General features: G+C 51.8%; 2 protein-coding genes across 2 annotated transcripts in view; one reads left to right on the top strand and one right to left on the bottom strand.

The window, feature by feature from the left end:
* The window catches only part of Thra (thyroid hormone receptor alpha), a 25,731-nt gene extending 10,957 nt beyond the window's left edge, over positions 1-14,774 (top strand). The window contains exons 2-9 of the mRNA XM_028755125.1: positions 975-1,323; positions 3,795-3,862; positions 4,597-4,697; positions 8,117-8,264; positions 8,966-9,171; positions 9,989-10,135; positions 10,609-10,867; positions 11,358-14,774. Coding sequence (XP_028610958.1) covers positions 1,271-1,323; positions 3,795-3,862; positions 4,597-4,697; positions 8,117-8,264; positions 8,966-9,171; positions 9,989-10,135; positions 10,609-10,867; positions 11,358-11,608 — 1,233 coding nt within the window. The 5' untranslated portion in view covers positions 975-1,270 and the 3' untranslated portion in view covers positions 11,609-14,774. The remainder of the gene's footprint in view (positions 1-974; positions 1,324-3,794; positions 3,863-4,596; positions 4,698-8,116; positions 8,265-8,965; positions 9,172-9,988; positions 10,136-10,608; positions 10,868-11,357) is intronic.
* A 171-nt stretch (positions 14,775-14,945) lies between these two features.
* Positions 14,946-22,335, bottom strand: Nr1d1 (nuclear receptor subfamily 1 group D member 1). Its single transcript, XM_028755124.1, has 8 exons — positions 21,676-22,335; positions 18,749-19,093; positions 18,391-18,479; positions 18,158-18,302; positions 17,171-17,811; positions 16,690-16,875; positions 16,055-16,265; positions 14,946-15,439 (listed from the first exon to the last, which is right to left on the bottom strand). Exons 1-8 carry the CDS (start codon positions 21,704-21,706, stop codon positions 15,240-15,242), a joined length of 1,848 nt encoding a protein of 615 aa, XP_028610957.1. The 5' UTR covers positions 21,707-22,335; the 3' UTR covers positions 14,946-15,239.
* Between the last annotated feature and the right edge of the window lie 3,375 nt (positions 22,336-25,710).

Raw genomic sequence — 25,710 nt, 5'->3', positions numbered from 1 at the left:
TCCTGGTGAATGGCAGCTAACTAGCTAAGTCAGCTAGTCCTGGTGAACAGCAGCTAACTAGCTAAGTCAGCTAGTCCTGGTGAATGGCAGCTAACTAGCTAACTAGCTAACTAGCTAAGTCAGCTAGCTCTTATCCTTAAACTGGACGGTGGGATTTGGGACTTGGTGTAAGGGATTTAAAAACCCTTAAAGGAGCAAGGCATGACGGTACATACATACCCTTATTCCTCAGCAGTCCAGAAGCAGAGGCAGGTGGATTTCTGTGAGTTCTAGAACAGCCTGGTCTATAGAGTGAATTCCAGGCCAGCTAGAGCTACATAGTGAGGCCTAGATTAAAAAACCAAAACAAAATCCTCAAGGGGCAGGAACCGGGGTTTCATTAATGCACAGGAAGCCAAGAGTCAGCTCTCATTTGCTTCTGTTTTCTCGCTCCTTCGAGACACTAGCATGGGGCAGAGATATAAGCCAGAGGTAGAACACAGGCCTATCCTGTGCCCAGAAGACACTAGTGTGAACATTCATAGTCCTTACATGCTGTCCCACCGCCCCACCTTGTCTTTGTGGGGACTCCTGTGCCCGTACGGCAAACTACTTGTCTCTTCCACTCTTGCCTTACAACCTTGATGAATCCTAAGAAACCTTGGTTAAAGGGTGGTAACAATAGGTAATGTTTAATAGGCACTCATAAAAAGCCAGGCATTTGTTCGAATGTGAGAATCCAGACTTGTTACCTGCTGCATAGATGACCTCATTCTTTCCCATCACCCCTCCCTGTGTCTGGGGCCTGCGTCGTAGCTCTCCAGCTGTACCTGCGATGTGTTATTATGGTCCTGTTCCTATAACTTACCCTCCATTCCCACTGCCATTTTGCTACAGGCCCCCCGAAAGCTACTAAATCTCTGCCCCAAATCTTTCTCACTGACATACCTCTATGGCAACAACTTCTTACCCCTGCCTCTCTCTTCTCTCCACAGGTATCTCCAGACAGGACAAGTCTCTGAAGACTTCCCAGCCCCTAACCCAGCACCTTTTACCAGCTTGCCCTTAGCTCTCCCACTTGTCACTCCCTGGCCCCTCCCACCACCTGCCCTCCCGGTTTTTTGGGGTGCAGGGCATGGTGTGAAAGGCTGAGTACTGAGGGGGGTACTATGGGTGCTGTGCCCTAGGGCCTGGGTGGCGGGGGGTGGGTGGCCTGTGGGCGTGGGGAGGGCAGTGTGCCCACCCCAGTCTCTTGGCGTGCTGGAGGGCATCCTGGATGGAATTGAAGTGAATGGAACAGAAGCCAAGCAAGGTGGAGTGTGGGTCAGACCCAGAGGAGAACAGGTAACGAATGGGCCCGCAACTCTGGTAGTACCTACTCATAGCAACAGACATGGATAGCTCTCCGGGTAAAAGAGAGCTGGTCTCTGTTTTTGACACTGACTTTCAAGCACCCCTGGAAATGGACATTCAGGCCAGCAAACCTACTGCCTACCTTAGTCCAGGGGTTGAGGGCATGTCCATATGTCTCAGGGAGTTAGGTACTCTTTGACTGAGGTGCTCATTTTGAAGGAGGAAGTGGTAGGAAACAGAATCACTACAGGCAGCAGACAGACAGCCCCTTCCTTGGCAGTTCTGGGCTGTCCCAACGCCCCCCACCCTGCGTCTCCTCTCCGTTGTTACGCTCACTTGAGCGTGTGTGATCTCCATGTCCTTGCCATTTGGTCCTTCTTTCTCCCAGTTCATTCACCGCCTGACCACAAATAAGCGTGTTATCCACAAGCCATGGTGCACATAACATGACATTTCCGGGTACAGGCACCAATAACTATTGGTCAGAGCCCACACTTATTTTTGGAATCTATTGGAAACCCCACACACTCTTCCTTGTTCATGGTTAAAGGCGGGTACTGCCATGCAGCTCCTCCCAGGAAGTGGAAGTACACATCAGCTATGAAGGGTTTGCTTCCAAACGGATGAGGGGCGTCACCTTGCACACACAACTAGGGGGAGTTACCGATCATTTGCCCTGCCCTACATCAGTTTAGAGGGTCTCTGCTTTCCCTGTCCGCTCCAAGTGGCACAGAGCTCTGTCCCATTTGGCATGGTATCCCAAGAGCAGGGTACATCCTGTGCCTATGGCCAGGGAAATAGTGGGGGTGGGGTGCTCTGAGGAGCAGTGTAGCTAACTGTTGTCTAGGAGATCAGGTCCTGAGCCAGAAGGGCAGAAGCTTGGCTAAGCAAAGCCCTCTGCTCAAGACTGGTTCTTTGGAGGGTCAGAAATAGCAGATAGAATTTGTGGTTGAGTAAGTGGGGCACTGGGTAAGAAAGCCCCTTCCCCCAAAGCCCTCAAATCATGCTTAGACTTATGAGACAGATTGTTCTCACCATGTAGCCGCCATTTGGATCGTCTGTATTTTCCTGCCTACACTTCAGGGAGAGCCTGCTCCTAGGTCTTGGTATAAAGGTAGAAATGAAGTTCCTAGTCCCTCAGAGCTGAGACACCTCTTCTCCTAGCCTTCCCCTCCCCCATGGCTATGTGCCACCTTGTGGCTGCGCATGGAACTGCACCCAGAGGCTCTGAGGCTGGTGAGAACTGAAGCCTCCTGTCTCGGACCTCAGTGGTCTGAGTTTCCCTGCACACTCACACCACCAGAAGGCGGGAGGCAAGCCTGACCTTCCAGCCTTGTAGGAACCAGACAGGGGTAATCCCCAGGGTGTGTGAAGCACAAGGCTGTCTGTGACCGTGACCCTGGCCAAGGTCACTGTGTCAGTGTGCTGGGAACTGTATCAGGCCTTAGGAGGAGGGGCCCTGGAACATGGCACACACAGGGTGTTTGTGGAAGGTTATACAATCCTTGCATGCGTAGAGGCTTACGTAACCCGTGTGTACTGAGGTTATGTAACACATATGTGGAAAACCTGGCAACATATATGTGCAGTGCCTGAGAGCTGCTAAAAATACCTCGAGTGGAGAAGCTCAGGGTCCTTTTCCTGGCTGATTCCAGCATGGCGCCCCAACGTACGAATGGCCCCTCGGCTTTCCAATTTGTTAAATGGAGGCTGTGAACAGGGCGTTCCTGATATTTTCAGTCAGCATGGGTTATTTAGCATGAGTGCATGACCTAAAACTTGAGCAACATGCTCACATGAGAGAGAGAGGTGGGAACAGCACCATTAGGTGCCTGTCCAGAGGCTTCTGTAGCATGTGGCCACGTAGCAGAAGTCATAGAATACATTCGAGAATGCCCAGAAAATTGCATGTGATTGTAAATCCTAAGGCTTATTACCATACTTGGGTTTATACTGAAGGCTGCATAGTTATTCACACGCGTGGGTGTCATATGCATATATATACATTTGAAAGGTTACATAGCTTTAAGAATATTCCAAGGAGCACTTTAGCATATCTGGTAGATATTACAGGCTTAACTCTGTGAACATCCCATATATTGTGGCTGGAATGTATATGTGTGTGTGCGTGATTTAGGGCAGCGCCTTCATGTGAGGGGTTCTGTGTGTTTGGGGACTTTTGAACATTGCTTGTGTGTGAGGTGCGTGTGTGTGTTTTGGGGTCTCATAGCAATACTTGTCTATGTGAGTGTGCCCTGGCCCTAAAACATGGTTTTAGCCTCATCTACGCCCCTCATCTCTCCCATGCAGCTACCCTTCCAAGCTGATATAGGAGTGGGAGGTAGAATGCATATAGTGGGGGGAGCCAGGCCTGGGGGGTGGGGGTGGGGAGAAGTCCCTTAGGTGAGAAGGGACTGCCCAGAGGCTACTCTGTGTGATTCTGCCCACTTTGCCCCATGCAGTGCCAGGTCACCAGATGGAAAGCGAAAAAGAAAGAACGGCCAATGTCCCCTGAAAAGCAGCATGTCAGGTGAGCATGACATGTGCCCCTCCCCCTTCCCCACTCCCCTCCCCAGAGCACACTCGGCCTCTTCCCAGGCTAGGCCTGTACCTCCTGTGTCTCTGGAGGGAAAAGCCTAGAGAACATGAGTTGGGTTTGTTTGGGACGTGAGATTAGTGATTCAAAACCTATCCTGGCCTTTGAGGAAGATGTAGGTAGGTCAGGAAGGGCCTCTTTGACCCTCCCATGACTTCCTCAAAGGTTCACCAGCCTCAGGGCATCTGTTCTCCTAAAATGGGTCGTTTCCTCTTCCAGTCCCTTATGCTATTCTATCACTTAGAAGTAACAGGGAAGAAAAACAAAAGAGCCCCACCTAGGCCTAGTACAATGGCACCTACCAGCAGTTAGAGCTGTTTGGAATACTGACATAGGAGGATCGCTTGAACTAGGGTTCAAAGCCTGCCTGGGAAACATAGTAAGATCCAGGTTCAAAAATAAGTATATGGAAGTGGACTGGGTCCCTGAATGGACAGTCAGAAGGACGACTTCTGTTATATATATTTGAGGGGAAAGGGATGGGGAATCTCCACCCCCTCTTCCCCCAACACGTCCCCAGGATTTTTCCTTTCTACTTTGAGATAAGGAGCCCCTCTATGGTGCTGGGCTGGGAGATGAATGAGAGAAGCACAGTTGGGTGTATGGCATAGGAGCACCTCCATGGACTCCACCCCATGCCCACTTCCTCCTCCCTTTCCCCCTCCCAGGGTATATCCCTAGTTACCTGGACAAAGACGAGCAGTGTGTCGTGTGTGGGGACAAGGCCACCGGTTATCACTACCGCTGTATCACTTGTGAGGGCTGCAAGGTATGGATGACCCGTCTCCTGTCCCTCTCTCGTTGCCCATCCCTCTTTGAGTTTGACACTTGGTGTAATTCAGTCTCTATAAGCATGTAACCTAGAGTGTACCTGTTATATCCTTTTTCTTCTCCTCCATTTATCTGGTCACTTGTTCATTCATAACCCTTGCTGTGACACTCATACGCCATGTGTCTAACCTCTCTGAGCCTCAGTTTCGTCATTGATAAGATGGGGGAGATTGTGCTACCTTCATCATAGAGTTAATAAGCAAATTAAATGGGCTAATTCACTTGGCATGGCTTTAAATAACTGCAGAGAGAAATAGGAGAAAGGTACGGCAGAGGTAAGACTGGTGACTGTGATAGCCTTTAATACAGTGCCGAGCACACAAGAACACTTAGGGTCAGACATCATTCATCCTTAGTGTTTTAGGAATAAGGGGTGTGAAGCTAAGTGTGCTGCACACCGGGATTCTAGAACTTGGGAGGCTGAGGCATGAAGATCATGAGTTCAAGGTCACCCTGGGATATATAGTTGGTTCCTGGCCAGCTTCAGCCACATGGGAAGAGTCTGTATCAAAAAAAGAATGCCCAGCATAGTAGCATACAGCTTTGATCCCAGTGCCCTGGAGGCACAGGCAGCCTGATGCCTGTGGACTGAAGCCAACGTGATCCACATAGTGAATTCCAGACAAGCCAAGGGTACACAGTGAGACCCTGTCTCAAAAAACAAAACAAAACAAGAGTTGAGGACATAGTATACATTGTCCTTTCTAACTCCTGGCAGTCTACCAAAGCAATCTGCAAACAGAATCCGTGTCTTTCAGAACATAGGTCACGGAGGCTGGGGAGTTGGCCCTGTAGGGAAAGAGCTCCCTGCACAGGCATGAGGGTGTGAGTTAGTTCAGACCCCAGCTTCCATGTTGAAAGCCAAGCATGGTAGCATACCTGTCCATAATCCAAAACTGAGGCAGAAACAGGAAAATGCCCGGGGCCTCCTGGCTAGCCAGTCTAGCTTGTCAGTAAGCTCCCTAGTGAGACCCTGTGTCACAGATAAAATGAGGTCTGAAAGGTGAATGAGAATGATTGAAGAGGATCCTAGGTGTTGACCTCTTGTCTCCACGTGCACATGTACAGGTACACACACTCATGTGCATGCACACGCACATATACTATATACTAAAGATTCCTGGGCCACCTGCAGTAGTAAGTATACTGCAGATTCCCAAGCTGCATGCATACCCTACTTAGTCCAAACCTTACTGTGGCAGAGCCCAGGAATCTGCTTTTAACAGGAGTCCCAGGTGCTCCCAGTGTACCCGAAAAGATTGGAACCTGTGTTGAAGGGTCATGATGGGGACATAGAGGAGAAGATGGCCAAAGGTTCTTTTTAGCAGAGGATCAAAGGCCACAGACTTGAAAAAGCCTATTAGATTCAACCTGTTTCAGCCTGTATGGCTTTTCCAGGACCACCACCTCCTGCAGATCCAGGTCTTTCCAGAAAGAGATCATTTAAAAGAGAGGCCAGGCATGGTGCTGCATGCCTGTAGTCCCATATTCAGAAGATGGAAGCAGAAGGATTAGAAATTCAAGGTCATCCTAAAGGAATGGTACGATTGAGGCTAGCCTGGGCTATATAAGACCCTCTTTCAAGTCCAGCGGTGGTGGCATACACTTTTAATCCCAGCACTTGGGAGGTAGAGGCAGGCAGATCTCTGAGTTTGAGGCCAGCCTGGTCTACAGAGTGAGTTCCAGGACAACCTGGGCTATACAGAGAAACCCTGTCTTGAAAACCAAAACCAATAAAACCTCTCTCAAACTAACACACAAAGGCATACACACACACACACACCACACACACACACACACACACACACACACACACACACACACACACTGCAGAACCTTGAAGTTTCTTTATCTTAATGTCAGCCAAACCAAAAACCAGTCAAGATCCCAAGTATCATAGCCGTGTTCCTGGAGATAATAGCACTGACATAGCCAAGAGCAAGGATCCTCAGCTTCCCAGGGGAACATGCCCCCAAAACACAGGTGCCCCTCTCCATTTCTAGAGCTTGCTTTTGTAAGTCTAAAATGAGGTTCAGGAGTCTGCATCTTGGTGTAATAACTTTAATTCACTGAGGACTCTCAGACCTCAGTGTCTGCTAGAGAAGGCATCTCAGTTTTGGCATCAAGGTTAAATGTAACCTGCAGACACAGCACATGCCACATACCCATCACTAAGTAAGGTTCAGCAGGTATTAGAACTTACTTTACTGGGGCTGGAGAGATGGCTTATCACCCACTGCTCTTCCAGAGGTCCTGAGTTCAATTCCCAGCAACCACATGGTGGCTCACAACCATCTGTAATGGGATCTGATGCCCTCTTCTGGAGTGTCTGAAGACAGCTATAGTGAACTCATAAATAAAATAGATAATTTAAAAAAAAAAACAAACCCTCATCTTGCTATCATCCTGATTCTTCAACCGTTTCCTTTAAAATGAAGACTAAAGCAACAATTTAGAAAAAAAAAGCTTACAAGCTATTAATGTTCCCACTCAGTGCATTTTCTTGAATATTGATCTTTTTGTTTTATAAATCACATCTGCAAGGATAATAGACAAAATCGTGTCTATGAGAATGCTTTTGACTTTTGAGTCAAATCAGCAAGGCCTTTAGAGTTATTAAGCAAGATAGCCAAAATATTAATTGGACTTTCTAGGGCTGACGATGCAGCGCTGTCGGTTGGCTGCTTCCTTAGAGTTCACAAACCCTGAGTTCCGTCCCCAGCACCACAGAATCCAGCTGTGACAACACATGTCTGCAATCCTGCCATTCCAGAGGTCAGAAGGTCAAGGTCATACTTGGCTACATATCAAGTCTGAATCCAGCCTAGGCTGCTTGAAGCTCTCTGTCTTGAAAAATATATAATACTTTTTTGTTGTTGTTTTGGTTTGCCTTTGGTTTTTCGAGACAGGTTTTCTCTGTGTCGTTTTGGCTGTCCTGGAACTTGCTTTGTAGACCAGGCTGGCCTTGAACTCACAAGAGATCCACCTGCCTCTGTCTCCTGAGTGCTGAAATTAAAGGCCTGTGCCACCACTGTCCCACATAATACATTTAAAAATTATTTAAAGTAGACTTCTAAGGCCTCACCGCACCCCACAGCAGCCCAGGCTCAGTGCTAACTACCACACTCACTGTTCTTTCTTCTGCCACTACAGACTTTCCTCATCCCACTGTAGCCTGAGGGTAAGGACATGGTTTTTTTCAGGTCTTTTGGCCTGGCAGGGTCCAGCAATCCTAGGCTCACAGTGACATGAGGATGCCATGACTTCCCTTGCCCCTCCCCTACTCAGTGAACTGTGTAGTTGGCGCAGGAGAGGAAGTCTTAATGATGAACCCTGCTCCATATGCCTCCGCCCTAGGGCTTCTTTCGCCGCACAATCCAGAAGAATCTCCATCCCACCTATTCCTGCAAATATGACAGCTGCTGTGTCATCGACAAGATCACCCGGAATCAGTGCCAGCTGTGCCGCTTCAAGAAGTGCATCGCCGTGGGCATGGCCATGGACTGTAAGAGGCACCCATGGGGCAGTAGAGTTGGGTAGCTATGATGGGGTTTAATGCAAGGATAGCAGATCCCTTCCTGGATACCTTCAGGGCAGAGTGGTAGCCAAAGGATTTGGTACCCTCATCCCAAAGGAAATGGAAGTCTTGTGTAGTCTAATTTTTTTTAAGATTTATTTATTTTATGTATCTCAGTGCTCTATCTACATGTGTACCTGAATACCAGAAGGGGGCGTCAGATCCGATCACAGATGGTTGTGGGCCACCATGTGCTTGCTGGGAATCAAACTCAGGACCTCTAGAAGAGCAGACAGTGCTCTTAACCGCTGAGCCATCTCTCCAGCCCCTCCTGTGTAGTCTAGATACTTCTTGTTTGAAGACCTTAGAGAGGGAGTTGTTGAGTAAAAACTCCTGGGCAGGGTTCCTGCCCTTAAGGGAAGGTACATCTAAATGAGGAGGGGCTCTTTCCTTAACTGTAGATTGGTTAGCAAGCCCGCCATAGCTCAAACCAGCACCCATTATTCCTTAGAGCAGCCTAGTTGGAGTTGACTTGCTCCAAGTGATTAAACACGGTTTGTATTGTGCTATTGTTTAGCAATCACCCTATTGCTAAGTGATTTGGGAAGCCACTTGACCTTGTGCTAGGGTGGATAAGTTTTGAGCATTGGAGGGGGTTTGCCATGCAAAGTATCTTTTTCCATAAACAGTGGTTCTAGATGATTCAAAGCGGGTGGCCAAACGCAAGCTGATCGAGCAGAACCGGGAGAGGAGGCGGAAGGAGGAGATGATCCGCTCACTGCAGCAGAGACCAGAGCCCACTCCTGAAGAGTGGGACCTGATCCATGTTGCTACAGAGGCCCATCGCAGCACCAATGCCCAGGGCAGCCATTGGAAACAGAGGCGAAAATTCCTGGTAAGAAGGCATGCACGTTGAGAACTCAGAGGCTTGCCTCTCTTGGAAACCTCCTTAAGTTAGTCCAGCCTAAAGCTGGTGCTCTGTACCTGTTGGCTGTTCAGAGTTTGTACATCTATACACATACCTTTGCTTTCTGGGGCCTGTCTGTTCCATCTAATGTGGTGCTTCGTGAGAACTGGGCCTAATCCTCTGAATTCCAGGGCGGAGCTAACCCACGGGGACTGAGAGCACATAGCAGTATTTTGGGACACTTGCGGGGCTCCAGGTGTCATGTTCAATGCTTACGAAATTAGCTGCCAAGTAGATGATCAGTTTGGAAGGAGATGGACCAATGGGGCCTGGCTCCCTGGTAGAGGATGCTAAGGGGTGGAGGGATACACTAATAAGTTACCCAACACCAAGCACTAGTTGTATGGCTCTGGCCATACCACAGAGCTGTGCTAGGCCTCCGCTAGACGTGCCGGTGATTCTGTTTTCCATATAGATTTGTGGCAAGGGTTAAAAGGAGCTGTGTAGAGCAGGCAACCAGCCTACAGCCCGGTGTCAAGCTCTCAGTCATTATGACAGTATTTTTATTGCAATGTATTAACTACTGTTCATACCATTATCAACATTAGTAAGTCTGAAATGCTGGCTCTGGTCTATCCTCTTCCCCCAAAGCCTTGAGGCAGAGACCGAGCTGTACTGCAGGCTGGGCTGGGACTTTCTCCCCCCACCCCCAAGCTGCCTTGGAGCTCCCCCTGGTGGGGAGGGAGTCTCCGTGAGCAGTTAAAAGGGGTCTGCAGCCCCAGCTGACCGTCATCTCTCCTTCTAGCCGGATGACATTGGCCAGTCACCTATTGTCTCCATGCCGGATGGAGACAAGGTAGACCTAGAGGCCTTCAGCGAGTTTACCAAGATCATCACCCCGGCCATCACCCGAGTGGTGGACTTTGCCAAAAAACTGCCCATGTTCTCCGAGGTGAGTGGCCAATGGAAGGAGAGCCTTGCTAGAGGGACCTACTCTAGGGTCACTCTCCAGGTCACAGAGCCTCACTGGGTATTCCTCTCATCTTCTCTGGACAGGGAATGATTCTTATAGACAAATAGATATTTGGCACATGAGTTTATGTGAGCGCGTGCGCACACACACACACACACACTCCTAGAGTGACCATTCTACCTCTAGGCTGCATGACTCATCTCTTCATTCTGCATAGCACTGACTAGACACAGGCCACTGTAGTAGCTGTGGGATCTTGGCCAAGTTACCTATGTGCTCTGTACTTCAGTTTCTGACGGGGACTGGGAGGCTGATGGGACCACACCCTTAGACATAGCTGTGAGGTTTAAGTGCAATAGTGCATAGGAGGGCACCGCCCAGCAGAAGGTGGGGGAGGTTGTGGGGCACGGGGAGGATGTACTGAAGTGGTCTGTGGTCCTGCCGTTCCACAGCTGCCTTGCGAAGACCAGATCATCCTCCTGAAGGGCTGCTGCATGGAGATCATGTCCCTGCGGGCAGCTGTCCGCTATGACCCTGAGAGTGACACCCTGACCCTGAGTGGGGAGATGGCGGTTAAGCGGGAGCAGCTTAAGAACGGTGGCTTGGGTGTAGTCTCTGACGCCATCTTTGAACTGGGCAAGTCACTCTCTGCCTTTAACCTGGATGACACGGAAGTGGCTCTGCTGCAGGCTGTGCTGCTAATGTCAACAGGTATCTTGCTGTGGCTGAGAGGTGCCAGAAGTTCTCAGGGCTCTCGCTAGCCTCTTTCCTTAGTTTTTCGTAGGTTCTATCTCGTCCCTTCCCTCCCAGGCTCACTCTCTGTAACCCAGGCCGTCCCCTGCCCCGCTACCCTATGCTTCATTATATTTTCTTTGCCCTCATGTTTGGTCTCCAGACTTATTTATTGCCAACCCTCTCTCTGCCCATTCTTCTGTTTCCAGCTTCCCCCTCCTCTCTCCCATCTCTTGATTTCTCTATCTTCCTTATGGATTGCCCCCAGGCCCTCAGTGTCCCTCCCTGAGTCCCAGTCACCTCCTCCTGCTAGGTGGCTGCTACTACCCATGTCCCTTAGTGCTATTTTCTTCCCCTGATCCCTCCTAGTCCCTCTGCCTCAGTACCCCTTCGTGTCATCCCCCATGTTTTCTCCTGTGGCTTTCCTAGACCCTCTCGTGCTCACACCTCATGCCTTTTCTCTCCTCAGACCGCTCCGGCCTGCTGTGTGTGGACAAGATCGAGAAGAGTCAGGAGGCCTACCTGCTGGCGTTTGAGCACTACGTCAACCACCGCAAACACAACATTCCGCACTTCTGGCCCAAGCTGCTGATGAAGGTGACTGACCTCCGCATGATCGGGGCCTGCCACGCCAGCCGCTTCCTCCACATGAAAGTCGAGTGCCCCACCGAACTCTTCCCCCCACTCTTCCTGGAGGTCTTTGAGGATCAGGAAGTCTAAAGCCTCAGGCGGCCAGAGGGTGTGCGGAGCTGGTGGGGAGGAGCCTGGAGAGAAGGGACAGAGCTGGGGGCTGAGGGAGAACCCCCATCTCTTCTCTCCTTCCTCCCATCCTTGGATAGATGCAGCTCCCATACACCCCTGCACTGCCCAGTCCCCCTCAGAACCTCCAGCCCTTGGACAGGGCGACAAATGAACTTGCTATGAAAGGCAGTGTGGGAGGCTGGGATCCAAGTTCTAGAGTCTCTGGGACCCCAACCTCTAAGAAAGTAGGGGAAGGGAAGAACTGAGAGGGACAAGCCATCTTGACTGTAGGGTCAGGAGGAATGAGGACTAGGGGCAGGTGCCCTTACTCACCCCTATACAGAGGAGAACCCTGCCAAGTTCCTTGGCCTAGATTTCTCTTCAGGCCACAGGTCTCTACTTCCCCAAATACCTGGGTCCTGGGTGCAAAGGACAGCTTGGCTTGGCTTGGCTTGCCTTAGCTCCTCCCCCGGAGGCTAAAAATGGTAGTCATCCTAACTGCACTTTGGAAACCAAGCAAGGGGAGAATATAAATGAAGAAAAACTAGACAGAAAAAAAAAACAAAAACAAAAAGACAAAAAAAAAGAGAGCGTTAGAGAGAGAGAGAGAGAGAGAGAGAGAGAGAGAGAGAGAGAGAGAGATGATATTAAGTTATTAGCTGAGGCTGGCCCAAGGGGAAGGATCCCCACCCACCCCGCCCTTCCCACCCCCATGCACTTTGAGAGCTGCCCTTCCGACCCCCCAGAGAGAAATGCCCCCGGCAGACCTACACAGTAGGGCTGCTGTTCAGAGCTGTGAGGATACAACAGGGTCCCGGCACCCCCTTGCCTTGCCCCCCACCCTCGTGCCCCTTTGGCACTGCACCCCAGTACTTCTGCTCTCTGCCACTTGTGCCCGCTGAGTTCCATCTACCTCTCACGCTGGATGCCAGCTGGCCCCTCACCAGCCTGCCCTGTTGCCCACACAGCTCCCCTTTCAAGTGCCCAGCCCCAGGGGCCTCCTGTCCCCTCTCCTCCTATACCTTGGCACCCACACAGGAAAAACTGTGGCCCGGGCTCCTTCCCTCTTCATATCCTGCAGTATTAGCTACAATCCAGATGCTGCTGTGTGGGGGGTGGGGTGGACACGTGTGTCTCCCAGAACCTCCACCCCTGTGGGACTCTTGTTTCCTGTCTGTCTTCGGGGCTCCTTTTGCTCTCTTTACTGACTCCCACCTGACACACCAGCCTAGACGTAGGGCAGGTTGGCATGCTGTGGGGGGGTGTCTATCAGTGGCACTTACTTAGCTGGGGCCCAGGGGAGGATGCAGTTGGCCCTCCTCCCGTTTTCTCTGAAGCTCTTTAGGCCACCCCTCTGCCCCTGGGACCCCTCCCCCCTCTTCTTTTCTAATTCAGGGACTTTGGCTTGAGCCACCTCCCACCCTCTGGTGAGGAGTGCTCTGTTGGTCTGCACTTGGGTGAGCTGCCCCCTCCTCTCCCTCCTCCTCTTCCTCCTCCCTTTGGCTAACAGCCCACTCCTCTGCAGAGAGAGAGAGAGGGAGGGAGGAGGTGGCCCTCCCATAGTGGAAGGGAAGGGAGGAGAAGGAGGGACAGAGCAGACCAGTGGCCCTGGGCTCAGGGCTGCATGTCGGCAGGGATGGATGGGTGGACATAGATGCCCCCCGGAAGCCATGGGGAATGGGGCAGGGGGCGGGGGAGGGGTGCCAGGGCTTCCTGCGCTTTGCACTATTGGGGCAAAAATGTCTTAAGCAGTGGGGAACCTGCCACCCCACTCTGACCCTCAGCCTGCCACAGCCCCTACACACACACACACACACACACACACACACACACACACACACACGGAAGGCAATGCTTTGCTGTTCCCAGAACAGCATCCTCTGGCGCTGTTCAGGTGTTCCAACTGGGCAGAGGGCCTGGAGGAGCCTCTCCTGTCACCTGTGCATGTGCCTGCCCCACCCCTTGGGGCCCCTGGGCCACCTGTGCTATCTTTGTTTCTATCTTCTTTCTCTCTCCTGGGGCACTGATTCCTGTATTCCTCCAGTCCCATGGATAATACTCTCATACTTCCCTCTCATCCCTGGGGGCTCAGTGGAGTTCCTGACCTGCCTGCTGTCCCCCTTTGTCCCCTGACCCCACCCTTCCCCTCCATTCCCATTCTCAGCCATAGGCATGGCCTCTTACAGGCACTTGGGAATTCCCCCTCCCCCAATCATATGAGCTGTGAGCCCCTTTCCTTCAGCCCTTCCCCTTCCCCTCAGTGATGTGGAGTGTATGTGTGTGTTCCTACGTGTGAATGGATGAGTGAGTATACATTGTGGGAGGAGCCAGAGAGACTCAGGAGTGCCACGCACCTGCTCTAGAGAGGCAGCTGTCCCAGTCCCTGCCATGGAAGTGGGGGACAGGGCCCTCTCCTGGGGGCCATTGGTGCTAATGGGGGGATGGCCTTGGCATGGGTGCTTAGCATGCCTTCCCCCAATGTTGGCCCGGGGCACTAGGGCAGGCCGGGTGGGGCAGCAGGTGCAGTATTGATGGGAGGAGTGGGTTGCTGGGAGAAGGTTGGGGGGGCCAGGCCAGGACAAGGGGGTGCCAGAGCCATGACCACTACCCTGCCCTACCACTGCCTCTCCATCTCAGTATTCCCCCCCTCACCCCCATCACTTATAACACACATACCTCATCCAGCCTCCTCCCTGCTCAGACTTGGGGAGGGTGGGGGAGGAGGAGCCCCTACCCCTTCCCCGGGTGGTAGGTCTACAGGGCTGGGAGAGGGCAGGGCGTGTGACACAGACACCGTCCATAAGGGGGAAATGACTTCCTGCCCTAGGAACTCCTGGGTGAAGGAGGGGGACACTACCCAGAGGCGCTACTGAATGTATGAGAAGCTGGTGCTGGGGTGGGGGGAGGGGTTGTGGCTAGAAACAGGGAAGGAGATAGGTCCTTTCCCCAGAGATGGGTGGGACTGGTAGGGGTGACTTGAGGGGCTCCTACTCCTGCCCCACAGTTGACAATCAGTATGTCTGTTATGTGCGATTTTTCACCCCGTTGTGTTTTGGGTCAGGATTTTAAAGAAAGATATTTTTATGGTAATTGTTGCTTGTCTATTTTACTATATATTTATGTAATAAATATATGATGAAAATAACCCCCTTGGGCACCCCCCCTTAGACTTCGTGCTGTTTCCCCATATTCTCCCATCTGCTGGCAGAGTACCCACCCCACAAGCTGACCAGATGGAGAGGTGTCCCCCCCCCCAGCCTTGGCAGTAGTCCCCCCACCCCCATTCCCCAAACGAGCACACATCACAGAAGCCAGCTCAGCTGTGAACTATTGGATTTGAGACAGGAACAGAACAAATCGAGGGGCCAGAGGAGGGAGGGAGAAGCAAGAGTGGTTTAAATAGGGGAGGAGGGGAGCATGGCGGTGGGGGGTGGGGTGGGGGAAGAGTTATTTACAAGAAGGCTCAGGGGGCCAGAGGCTCATCTTGGAATATTTTATAACAATATAAATAAGATTCTGGTTTGCTTTTCCTTTTCGTCTCGTAAAGGAGAGAGAAGTGCAGAGTTCGATTCTGTACAAGGGGGCAGCGGCAGAAGGCCGGCCGGGCGGGTCACTGGGCGTCCACCCGGAAGGACAGCAGCTTCTCGGAATGCATGTTGTTCAGGGTCCGCAGGTCCGGCAGCTTGAGCAGCAGCTTGGTGAAGCGGGAAGTCTCCGAGGGCCGGTTCTTCAGCACCAGAGCCCGAAGAGCCCGCAGCAGCGTCTCCTGGAGCTGCTCTACCGAAGCGGAATTCTCCATTCCCGAGCGGTCTGTGGGGAAGACGACAGCAGTGAGGCAAGCTCCCTGAGCTCCTCTTCCTCTGACGAGGACACGGAGGTCTGCGAGGACCTGGCAGGCAAGGCAGCCGCTCCCTGAGGCCCCTTGGAGGGCGACGGGGAAGGAGAAGGAGGGCGCTACTCCTTCTCCTGGGCCTCTGCCCTAGAGCAGGGCATGCCCACATGCTGGGAGCAAGGCCACAGGCTGGCCACCTCCCACTCAAGACCACCCTCCTACCCTGAGCATGCCATACGTGGCCAAGCCCCCTTGTTATTTGCTCTGTAGTACCCTCTGCCTGGGATGGATGCCCTTCCCCCTCTATGCCTGGCATATCTTGTCCCTTTGAGGCCCCACTCAAGTGTCACCTCCTTCCCCAGCTCTCCTGGGCAGAAATAGTTGTCTGTGCTTTCTTGGTTCATGCTTCTTCTGTGACACTTCTCGCTGTTTTATAATTAGTCAGGCATGAGTCTGTTTCCCAAGCTAGACTGTGTCTGAATCATGTCTGTAGCCCAGTGCCCAGTGCCTGGCATAGAATAGGTACTCCATAAAAGGTATGTTGAATTGAACTGCGTGTGCCTCCTCCAGGGTCAGGAGAGAGCTTGGCTTACCTGCAGAGACAAGCACCACTGCGGTAAAAAGGCCCAGCTCCTCCTCGGTAAGCGCCAGGGAGTTGAGCTTCTCGCTGAAGTCAAACATGGCACTGAGCAGGTCGCCCATGCCCATGGCACCGAGCTCCTGCAGACTGTAGGTCGTGCGGCTCAGAAACATCACTGTCTGGTCCTTCACGTTGAACAACGATGCAAAACGCACCATCAGCACCTGAAGGGAGGGCGGCTGTTTAGAGAGGTGTTTTGCCAAATGACCCCTAGAGCCTGCTAATGACTTTGAGGGATGTTTCCTTAGATTGCCAGTAAGGGGGTGAGGCTCTGAATGGTCAATGAGGGATCCAGGTGGGAGTACCCGCCACTTCTGGAATGTATTTAAGGAGGATCATCAGCTCCTGTCTAGAGGAGAGGACTGTGTGTCTTAGGTTACTCTGACACAGTGAGTTTGGAGTCGATATCAGCTTAGAGGATAGAAGTTCCACAGACCCAGAGGTGGCGGCGGTGGTAATAGTTCCATTTCCTCAGTCAGAGAGATAACACAGTGCCAAAGACTCGGGACCCCTTCCCACCCTAGTCACCACACAACTCTACTGGGGCCTTCCCACCGTCAAGAGCAGGCAACATAAAGTACCGCTTACCTCAAAGGTGCCAGCCTTAAGCAGGGTCACCTGGTCGTGCTGAGAAAGGTCACGAAAGCCAGGGATGTGTTTGGCAAACTCCACCACCTCCCGCACGGCAGGCGTGAAGCTCATAGAGAAGTCTTCCCAGATCTCCTGCACAGTCCGGCCACTGCGTCCGTGGGGATACATGTTCATGGGACATGCCTAGGGGGAGAACGGAGTAAGGAGGGGCATGTTAGCCAGGTGGGCTCCCCAGCGGGACTGGTTCCAAGTACTGTCTGGGCTAAGAGCTGTGGCCCTTGAAAATGGGTCTTTTCACCTAGTAATCAGGTGCCAATTGGTGATTAAGGATTCCCTGGCAGAACCCAGACTTCAGAGTAGAATGTCCTTTCCTGGGCAGAAGGTTTCCCCACCCCCCAGCCTCCAGGAACACTGGCTGTCTTTCTTTAGGCCCAATCTTCCAGCCCCCTCCCCCCCAACACTGGCTTCCTGCCCTCACCAGCAGAACATTCTTGGTGTTGCTTTGCCGTAGACTGTTGGCAGGTGCCTCGCCTTCTGGGGCCGAATATACGTGGGTGGGGCACAGACGATGCCCATTGCTGTTAGGTTGGTGGCAGCTGTGGTGGGCAGGGCCAGAAGGCCAGGTAGGAGGGTAGGAGGAGGGGCCCTGGCGTAAACCATTCAGTGCTTCATTATGTCGCTGAGCCGCCAGAAGGTTGTCGTTGGGAGTAGACGGGCACCCCTGACTCTCCCAGCGGTGTGGAGTAGTAGCTGAAGGGCTAGCTGATGCATGATTGGCATTGAAGTTGCCAGGTGGCGTGCCTAACTTGTCATGGGCATAAGTGAAAATTTCTCGATGGGCCCGGGCCACCTGGGATATCACATCCTCCACGGTGGGCTCAGGACTGGGGGATCTGGGTGGTGTCAGCTGTTGTGGGAACTGAGAGAAACCCAGTAACGGTGTGGGAGCTGGTGCAGGAGGTGGTGAGGGACCCACGGAGCCTGAGGTGGGATGCGGGGTAGGGGAGGTCTCTAGAGGGCACAGACTGCTCAGTTGGTTGTTGGCCAAGTTCATGGCGCTCTGCATCTCAGCAAGCATCCGTTGCTTCTCTCTCTTGGGAATGCGCCCAAAACGCACAGCTGCAACAGGGTGAGAACAGTGTCAGGAAGTTCTGACATACTCACATGCCTCTCTTCCTTCCTTCCTCCCGAAAGGGCAAGACCCTAAAAGCCTGGGGTTCCACTTCAAAACTGAAACCAGCAAGACCACACCTATTCAGAGGGTGTGAGAGGAGCTGGTGGGAGGCGGGTGAATGGGAGAAGAGTGTGTGTTTGCCCAAGAGGTTAACACCTGGCCATCCTCCATGTAAATGACATTCACAGTACCGTATGTCTCAACTTAAGGCTCTTTCTTAAACGGAGGGACTGAGGCAGAAGCTGGGTGGAAGGAACTGGGGTGAGAAGGAGACGTGGGACACACCCTTACCGTCTCTGGACATGCCGACGGAGAGACACTTCTTGAAGCGACACTGCTGGCAGCGGTTGCGGTTGATGCGGACAATGGAGCAGTTCTCGTTTTTCAGACACCGTTTGTACTGGATATTCTGTTGGATGCTCCGTCGAAAAAAGCCCTGGAAGGCAGGGGCGACGGGTGAATGTCTCCATCTAAGCCGAGCCTCTGCATCACCTGCCCAGGTCCTCAAGCCCAACCCGCCTCACCTTGCAGCCCTCACAGGCGTGCACGCCATAGTGAAAGCCCGAGGCCACGTCCCCACACACTTTACACAGTAGCACCATGCCATTCAGCTCTGTGGGAAGAGACAGGCAGAGGGTAAGCAGAGGTCTGAGTGGGCCTGAGATACGGACTCTTTCCAGGCTGAAGATTCTAGGAGGGGAAATCTGAGAGGCTCTCATGTCTAGGCGACTGACTGGACTGGACTGGATAGGAGCTGGTACAGCTCTTAAAGAGAAATTCCAAAGGCCAGAGCACAGACCCCAAGAGTAAATGTCAGATGGAAACCAACTATCTGCTGAGTCCCCAGCGCACTTCCCCTCCATCAGCTGGGCATTTACTCACTGGTAATGTTGCTGGTGCCCTTGCTGGGGGACACTCGGCTGCTGTCTTCCATGGCCACTTGTAGACTTCCTGGGGGGCTCCCATTATAGAAGGAGGAGGATGAGGATGAAGAGGATGACGATGATGCAGAAGAAGGGGAACTATCATCACTGAGGCTGGGTGGCACATTGCCAAAAGATCGGGCAGGGTCCTGGGTGAGGGAGCCAGTGGGTGATGGTGGGAAGTATGTGGGACAACCTTGAGTCAGGGACTGGAAGCTGCCATTGGAGCTGTCACTATAGAGGGACTCTGGGCTGGTCCGGCTCGGGGAGGAGCCACTGGAGCCAATGTACGTGATAACACCACCTAATAAGAGAATACAAGGGGTGAATATCAACCATCATGTCTGTCATTCAAGGACACCACATGACCATCACCAAAACACTGTTAGACCCCCTAACCTTGGAGTAATAAGCAATTCTCCCACATATACTAAATATATCACGGTCGGTCAACCTAGTCATTTTAAGAAACTCTCCATCCCACGCTACTTATGATAACCAAGTCCCAAAAAATACCCACAGGCATTTCTTTACACAACACATGCAGCTTCTGGTTTGGGTGGGAGATGTAACGCCAATGGGCATCTCATACATGGGAACCCCTGCCTAGCTGTTTTCTGGAGGACTATCAACAGCAGCTAGGTTCTTAGTTATGGGGGTTGGAGGTAGACTCGGGGATGAGATGGGCTGCTGACAGCCATTCACAAAAAAAACTAACCACTAGTTCCCCATCAAGAGCTATCTAGCTAGTGATGGACCCCACAGCGTGAAGGATAGCTAGCTCAGTGTGAGGTGTCCAAACGTAAAACTGTCACCTTTCTTTCAAACCCAAAGACATATTCTCAAAGTACTGCAGGGAAGGATTCTGTTCAGCCTGGCTCTGGCTTCCAAGAGATGAGTCACAATGACTCTGAGTTCAAGAGACTTAGAAATGTGATACAGAGATAAGAATCAAGATGAACTGTGGGAGATGAGAGAGAGAAACAAATTGTCCAGCCTAGGGATTTAGGAATTCCCCGTCTCAGCCAGGTGGGAACTTTAACTCTGTAGCCACTCAGCAACTTTGTCCCTCGGTTCCATTGCTGGCCAGATGATTCTGCTCCCGTGGTATTCTCTGAAGAGAAGGGATACTTGTCTGCCACACCTCTGCCAAGCACTTAGTTTGGTCTGCCATGGGTGGAGTGGGGAGAGGGGAGGATCCTCAGACACGTGTGTGAGCTGACACATGCCATGCCACCGACCGAGTCGACAGAAGCACATGTCTCGCTCACCCACTGACACACACTAAACTAGGCAGGGCAACCTTAAAATAGCTCAAGGTTGGTCAGGGTGAGCCCTGCCTGTAAAATAGCTGCAGAATCGCTACTCGGGTACGGTTTCATGGCTAGATTGGAAGAAGGGTTATTTATGTGGACCTAAATGAACTTGACCTATTTTATCCTGAAAGAGGGCATAAGAAAGTCATTCAAAAAGTCTTCCATCTTTGAAGTGAGGGGCACTGCTCAAAAGACCCCAATTCTAAACCTACATCTGTATGGCTACCAATGGGCTTTCCAACATTGAGAAAATCAACTCTTCTCTCTTGATCTGTTTTCTTTCTATGAGGGAGAGAAAAAAAAAAGAGGGATGCAAAGTAGTATGGGGTCGACTTTGATTCTAAGGTGTTCATGTTTTGGGGGGAGAAGACATTCGTGGCAAACAATGAGACACTTGGGGAACAGTAAAACTTTGGGAATGAACATGGGAAAGCTGGATCTGAATGCAGAAAATGGATGTAGGTACGAATAGAATAAAGGGGACTAGGGATGCTCTGATGTAAGGTTTCGCTGGGACGCAAAAACTTGAGGCCAAGCAAGTCAGGAGTGCCCTCATCTTACTCAAGTCACAGAGGGTAAGAGGGCCAGGCAGTCTGAGAGGAAAAGAAGCCAGGCGGGGGCGGTGAGTCAGCCCAGCTTCACCCAGATCTAGGCAGAGAAGGGCGGGGCGGGAGCCTGGCCCTCAGCTGGCCTCACGTCCCCACTCCACGTGTGCCCCTCGCACGTGGCACCCCAACGAGGAACCCCGGAACTCGAAGCACCGCCTTCTCCGCTTCCCTTCTGTCGCAAGCAACACCCCGCCCTCGCCCCGCCCCTCCCATGCGTCCTGGGTCGTAGGCTGGCCCTAAAACCAAGCTGGGCCGGGACAACTGAGGGGAGGAGAGAAGGCAACACGCGTTGCTCGGGCAACTTGAGGGGCGGAGCTCATTATGTAACGAGGCCGGGAGGCAATGACCAATGGGATGGCGGCCACGGCTTCTGCTGAATGAAAACAAATGCAGCACGTGGGCCCGGCTCTGCAGCCATGTGAGCCCTCCCCAGGCTAAGTCGCTGTGGGTGCCCTGCCTGGAGATGAGTCCCAAGCACCCAACTCTTCAAATAAAGCTCTCCACTGCCGCTGAGGATTCCCCTGTGAGTCTGACCCATTCACTCAAACCCACTAGCCGGATTGCCCCGCTGCTTCGCAGACTCCCTGGAAGTAGGCTAGAACTGGAGGAAAGGGAAAAGAGACAGGCAGACTATAGCTGCAAGGGGTGGGCAAATGGGGACGTGTCCAGAGATTGCTTCAAAACGCTGAGTCTCCCTAAACTCTGCCACTCGCCGCTGGTATCCACTCTCCATTTCACGTGCCCTCGGACTCAGGGGAACTCAAGAGGGGTGGTAGTGATGTGTTTTAGGCACATTCCCATCCAGAATAACCCTCTCTAGAAATCTTACCTAGTGACTTTCATCTCAGCACAGTAACAAACACTGGCCAGAGGGAATCCCCAATCCCTTACAAAGTTCCTCTTATAAACCATGGATGGAAATGGAGACAGTGACAGAGCAAAGATGGTAAGAATCTCAATACCTGTGTTGTTGTTGGAGTCCAGGGTCGTCATGTCTTCACCAGCTGAAAGCGGTCATTCAAACTGGTCCTTGACACAAACTGGAGGTTGTGATGACCTCTCTCGCCCCCTGGGCAAAGGCTGAGGGAGACGAGTGAACCCCGCAGTTCACAATCAGGATTCTAGGCACCGAGCAGTAAGGTCTTGGGGTGGCTATACTGCAGCCCTCCAGAAGGGTAGGACGCTGAGGCACCCGACCTCTGATTTGCATGGGAAGAGCAGACAGAGAGTGTGTGAAGAATCAGCCTGCAGCAGTTCTGGCTATAAGGTAGCAAGGAGAGTCGGGTCTCTGCAGTGCACCGGATGCCACTCCTGAAGGCTCCGCAGCGAAGCAGGGTAATGAATCTGGAGCTCCGGGTGCAAAAGTCCCAAAGGGAGAGAAGCTGCAACCAGGAAGTAAGTAGGTGATGGAGAAATGAGGCACCCAGACGCAAAGAGAGACGTGTGCCCTGCTACGTTTCCTCAGCAGTAATATTTCACTCTGCCAGTCTGAACCGCCTTTTGCCCGAGCCTTTCCCTGGGACAGAGGGCTCTGCGCAGGCGCCAGCAGCCCAGGGTTCCCGGGCCGCACGCGGCACTGGAGCAGGTACCATGTGATTCCAGGGAGCGCCTCGTGCCCCAGTGACACACTTTTTCAGCAGCCGGCACGTTGAGCTCTATGCGTCTGCGCACCGCCAAGATTGTTGGGATTTGTAGTCTACTGACAATGTAGGCGGAGTGTGCACATTCACCCTTTTCTGCTTTGCAAAAGTGCTTGCTGGCAGCAGGGAGGAGCTGAAAGTGGACTGGGGTGGGGTTTTCTGAAGAGTCAGGGTGGCGTGTTTGGAAAGCCTTGTATGGCAAGGGCATGTGAATTCCTGGGGAGGGCCTGGCAAGCTTTACTGCTCTGTGGAAGATCAAAGCTAAAAGGCTCTTTCTGCAAACCTAGCAAACGTGAGAGCTTCACGTGATTGCAGAACTGACCTCACCCTGAGGTTATTGGTGACAAGGGGGAAAAAGACAAACTGGGGAGGGAGATTTCCCTTAAGTCAAGAATCTAAGCAGGTTTTTGTTATGGTGACAAGGTGGGCGACAAGCACTGTGAACCCCTTTCCCTTCTACACCCAAACCCCACCTCAGCCCCTCGGGTAGAATTGGCATAGCACGGGGATATCCTCAGGGACTCCCTGTTTGCTTATGTGACACCACACTGCCCACTCAAGTGACTTTGGGGTGAGTCATTTCCCTTTGTCTGGGAAATAAAAAGGAGACCAGAGGGAAAGTGTTTTGAGGTTCTAATGTAGAGAGTGGGGGTCTGCTCCCTGCAGGGCTTCATGATAGCTGAAGTCCACAGTTTACACCGGACATGAGGATCATTTAAATTCCCCCTCCCATTGGCAGGGTGTGGTGGCTCATGCCCGAAATCACCTTCACCGTACCTGACAGGCTGAGGCAGGAGGACTGCTATGAATTTGGGGCTGGCTTGAGCTGCTTAGCAAGACCCTACTAAGCGAGGAGGGGTGGAGATCTTCTGTCCCCCCCCCTTTTTTTTTTTTTTTTTTTGTTTTTCAAGACAGGGTTTCTCTGTATAGCCCTGGCTGTCCTGGAACTCACTCTGTAGACCAGGCTAGCCTCGAACTCAGAAATCCACCTGCCTCTGCCTCCCAAGTGTTGGGATTAAAGGCCTGCGCCACCACCGCCCGGCTTCTTCTGTCCTCTTACTGAGGAAGAAAAGGAACTAGCCCGAGGTCAGCATCCACTGCCTTATTTCGTACAAACGTCACAGAGACGATGGCTAGATGGACAGATGAAATATTTAGCATCTTTCAGAGCAGCAGTTGTCTCAGGAGTGAGAAACACGGAGATCTGGGGAAGAGGGCTGTCCTCTAGGGCTTAGGTTGAAGCATCTTCAAGCAGTCAAGTGATCCTCGGCCATCTTCTCCTCTCTCTAAGTCCTCTGTAACCTCAGCACTTGGGGCTGGGGGGTGCCTTTTTTTTTTCTTTTTTTTTTTACATGAAGCCTTTCTCTACTTGCTCTTAGGAAGCTCCAGAAAAAAAAAAAAATTGGAATCCTGGGAAGCAGGGCAGCTACCGAGGAAACAGAGAGAAGCATATGGGACACTTGGGAAAACTGAGTCAGGAGGACCACTTTGAGCCCAGGATTTTAGACTTAAACAACATGAGACCCTCACCTCAAAGCTGGAGTAAGGGGCACCAAGGGGAAAGAAAGCTGAAAGTTAAGGCCAATGATCTTGACCCGGTAGCAGGCTTAACCGCCGATCATCTGAAGGCTAGACTTTAGCTCTGTTTCCTCAAACCTAACAGGCTTGGAAAAGAGGGGTTAGCAGGCTTTTCTCCGGCTGCCCTGGCCCTTGGGTCCAGAGCTACGAAGCTGCTGCAGAGCACCATGGGAGGAACTGGGAGGAGCTAGAATAAACAAGGCCAGAGGCTTTTCAGGAAAACTTGGTTTTGAAGTCAGCCTCCCTCTCCCTCCTCCCAGCAGATTGTGTGGAGGGAGAGCTGGGAGGTGAACTGCTCCGTCCCTGGCTGCCTGCTCTGAGACCTTTCTGATTGGCTCAGAGCAGGGGACCCTCACCCCCCACCCATGTATCTGAGGACTGCTCAAAATCCAAATTCGGTCTCTTGGTCCTGTCTAGACGTCCCACCCCGCCTAGTCCCAGTACTGCCTCTAACATCGCTCACTCCCCTGCTTTCTCTAGTTGCTCTGGGTTCCCTTCCCCCAAGGACCCCCTCAGCTCTGTTTGCAACTGTGGTGGTCCTGCCCATGTCCTCTTGCTGAGCAAGTTTTCATATCAGGGAAGGGCCAGAGAACAAGACTCCCTCCTGGAGCTCGCAGCCAGTGAGAAGGGGGAACTAGAGCCCAGAAATTCATCCAGCCTGACCCTGCTCTTGGCAAAGAGCAAGGTTGTTTCATAGTCTGTGTGAGGTATGAAGCTGGAGGCTAGGAGGAAGGGAAGGAGGGGCCATTACATCGGACCCCTGTTTCCTGTCCACTTCACATAGGGCTCCTCCTCCTTTTTTCCCTGACAAAGAGCTTTTTCTAATTTTATTTTTTTTTTAATATTTATTTATTTATTTTATTGATGAGTACATTGTAGCTGTCTTCAGACACACCAGAATAGGGCATCCAATCTCATTACGGATGGTTGTGAGCCACCATGTGGTTGCTGGGATTTGAACTCACGACCTCTGGAAGAGCAGTCTGTGCTCTTAACCGCTGAGCCATCTCTCCAGCCCCTCTAATTTTATTTTTAAGACAGGGTTTACTTCTATTGGCTGGCCTTGCATTTTTAATCTTCCTGCTTTCTGCCTCCCAAGTGCTGGGGTCATAGATGTGTTATCTATACACCAAGTCAAAGAAGTGTCTTTGGAGACTCCTTTTGTAGTAGGTATGGCCATATGAACCCACTTCCTACTGTCTGTCTTTTTTGTTGTGTTCCAGGGAATAAAATGAAAGGTAGAGCTTTTTTTTTAGCGCTAAAAAACTCTGATCTGTAAGCTGTATTCTTTTCTCTTTCGGGAGATTCTGGAAGAAGAGCAGAGGAACCAGGGAACCAGGGCCACCAAAGGAATGTGTCAAAGGGGGGCTTGGGACTAGAGTAGATGTGTGGCCTCTCTTTGACCTAAACCTTGACTGAAGACAACAGGTGTAGGCTAGGGAGATGGTTCAGCAGTTAAGAGCAATCGCTGCTCTTGCACAGGATCAGTTTCCAACTCCCACATGGCAGCTCACAACCATCTGTAATTCCAGCTCCAGAGAATCTGGTAGTTTTCTGTCCTCCATGGACACCAGAGACACACATGCATGCAGGCAAAATACCCATAAAATAAAAATTAAGTTAAATAAAAATAAAATAAGACAACAGATGTCGGTCAACATACCTTATAGCCGGTATGATGCTGGCTGATCATGCCTATAATCCAAGTAGTCTAGAAGCTGAGGCAGGAGGATTACTATGAGTTCAAAGTGAGCCTGGGCTACTTAGAGTTCCAGGCCA

Source organism: Grammomys surdaster, unplaced genomic scaffold (assembly GCF_004785775.1).
Source record: "Grammomys surdaster isolate TR1022 unplaced genomic scaffold, NIH_TR_1.0 126048, whole genome shotgun sequence".
Taxonomy (NCBI): domain Eukaryota; kingdom Metazoa; phylum Chordata; class Mammalia; order Rodentia; family Muridae; genus Grammomys; species Grammomys surdaster.
The sequence above is the reverse complement of the archived record's forward strand: the minus strand, read 5'-3'. Positions and strand labels throughout refer to the sequence as shown.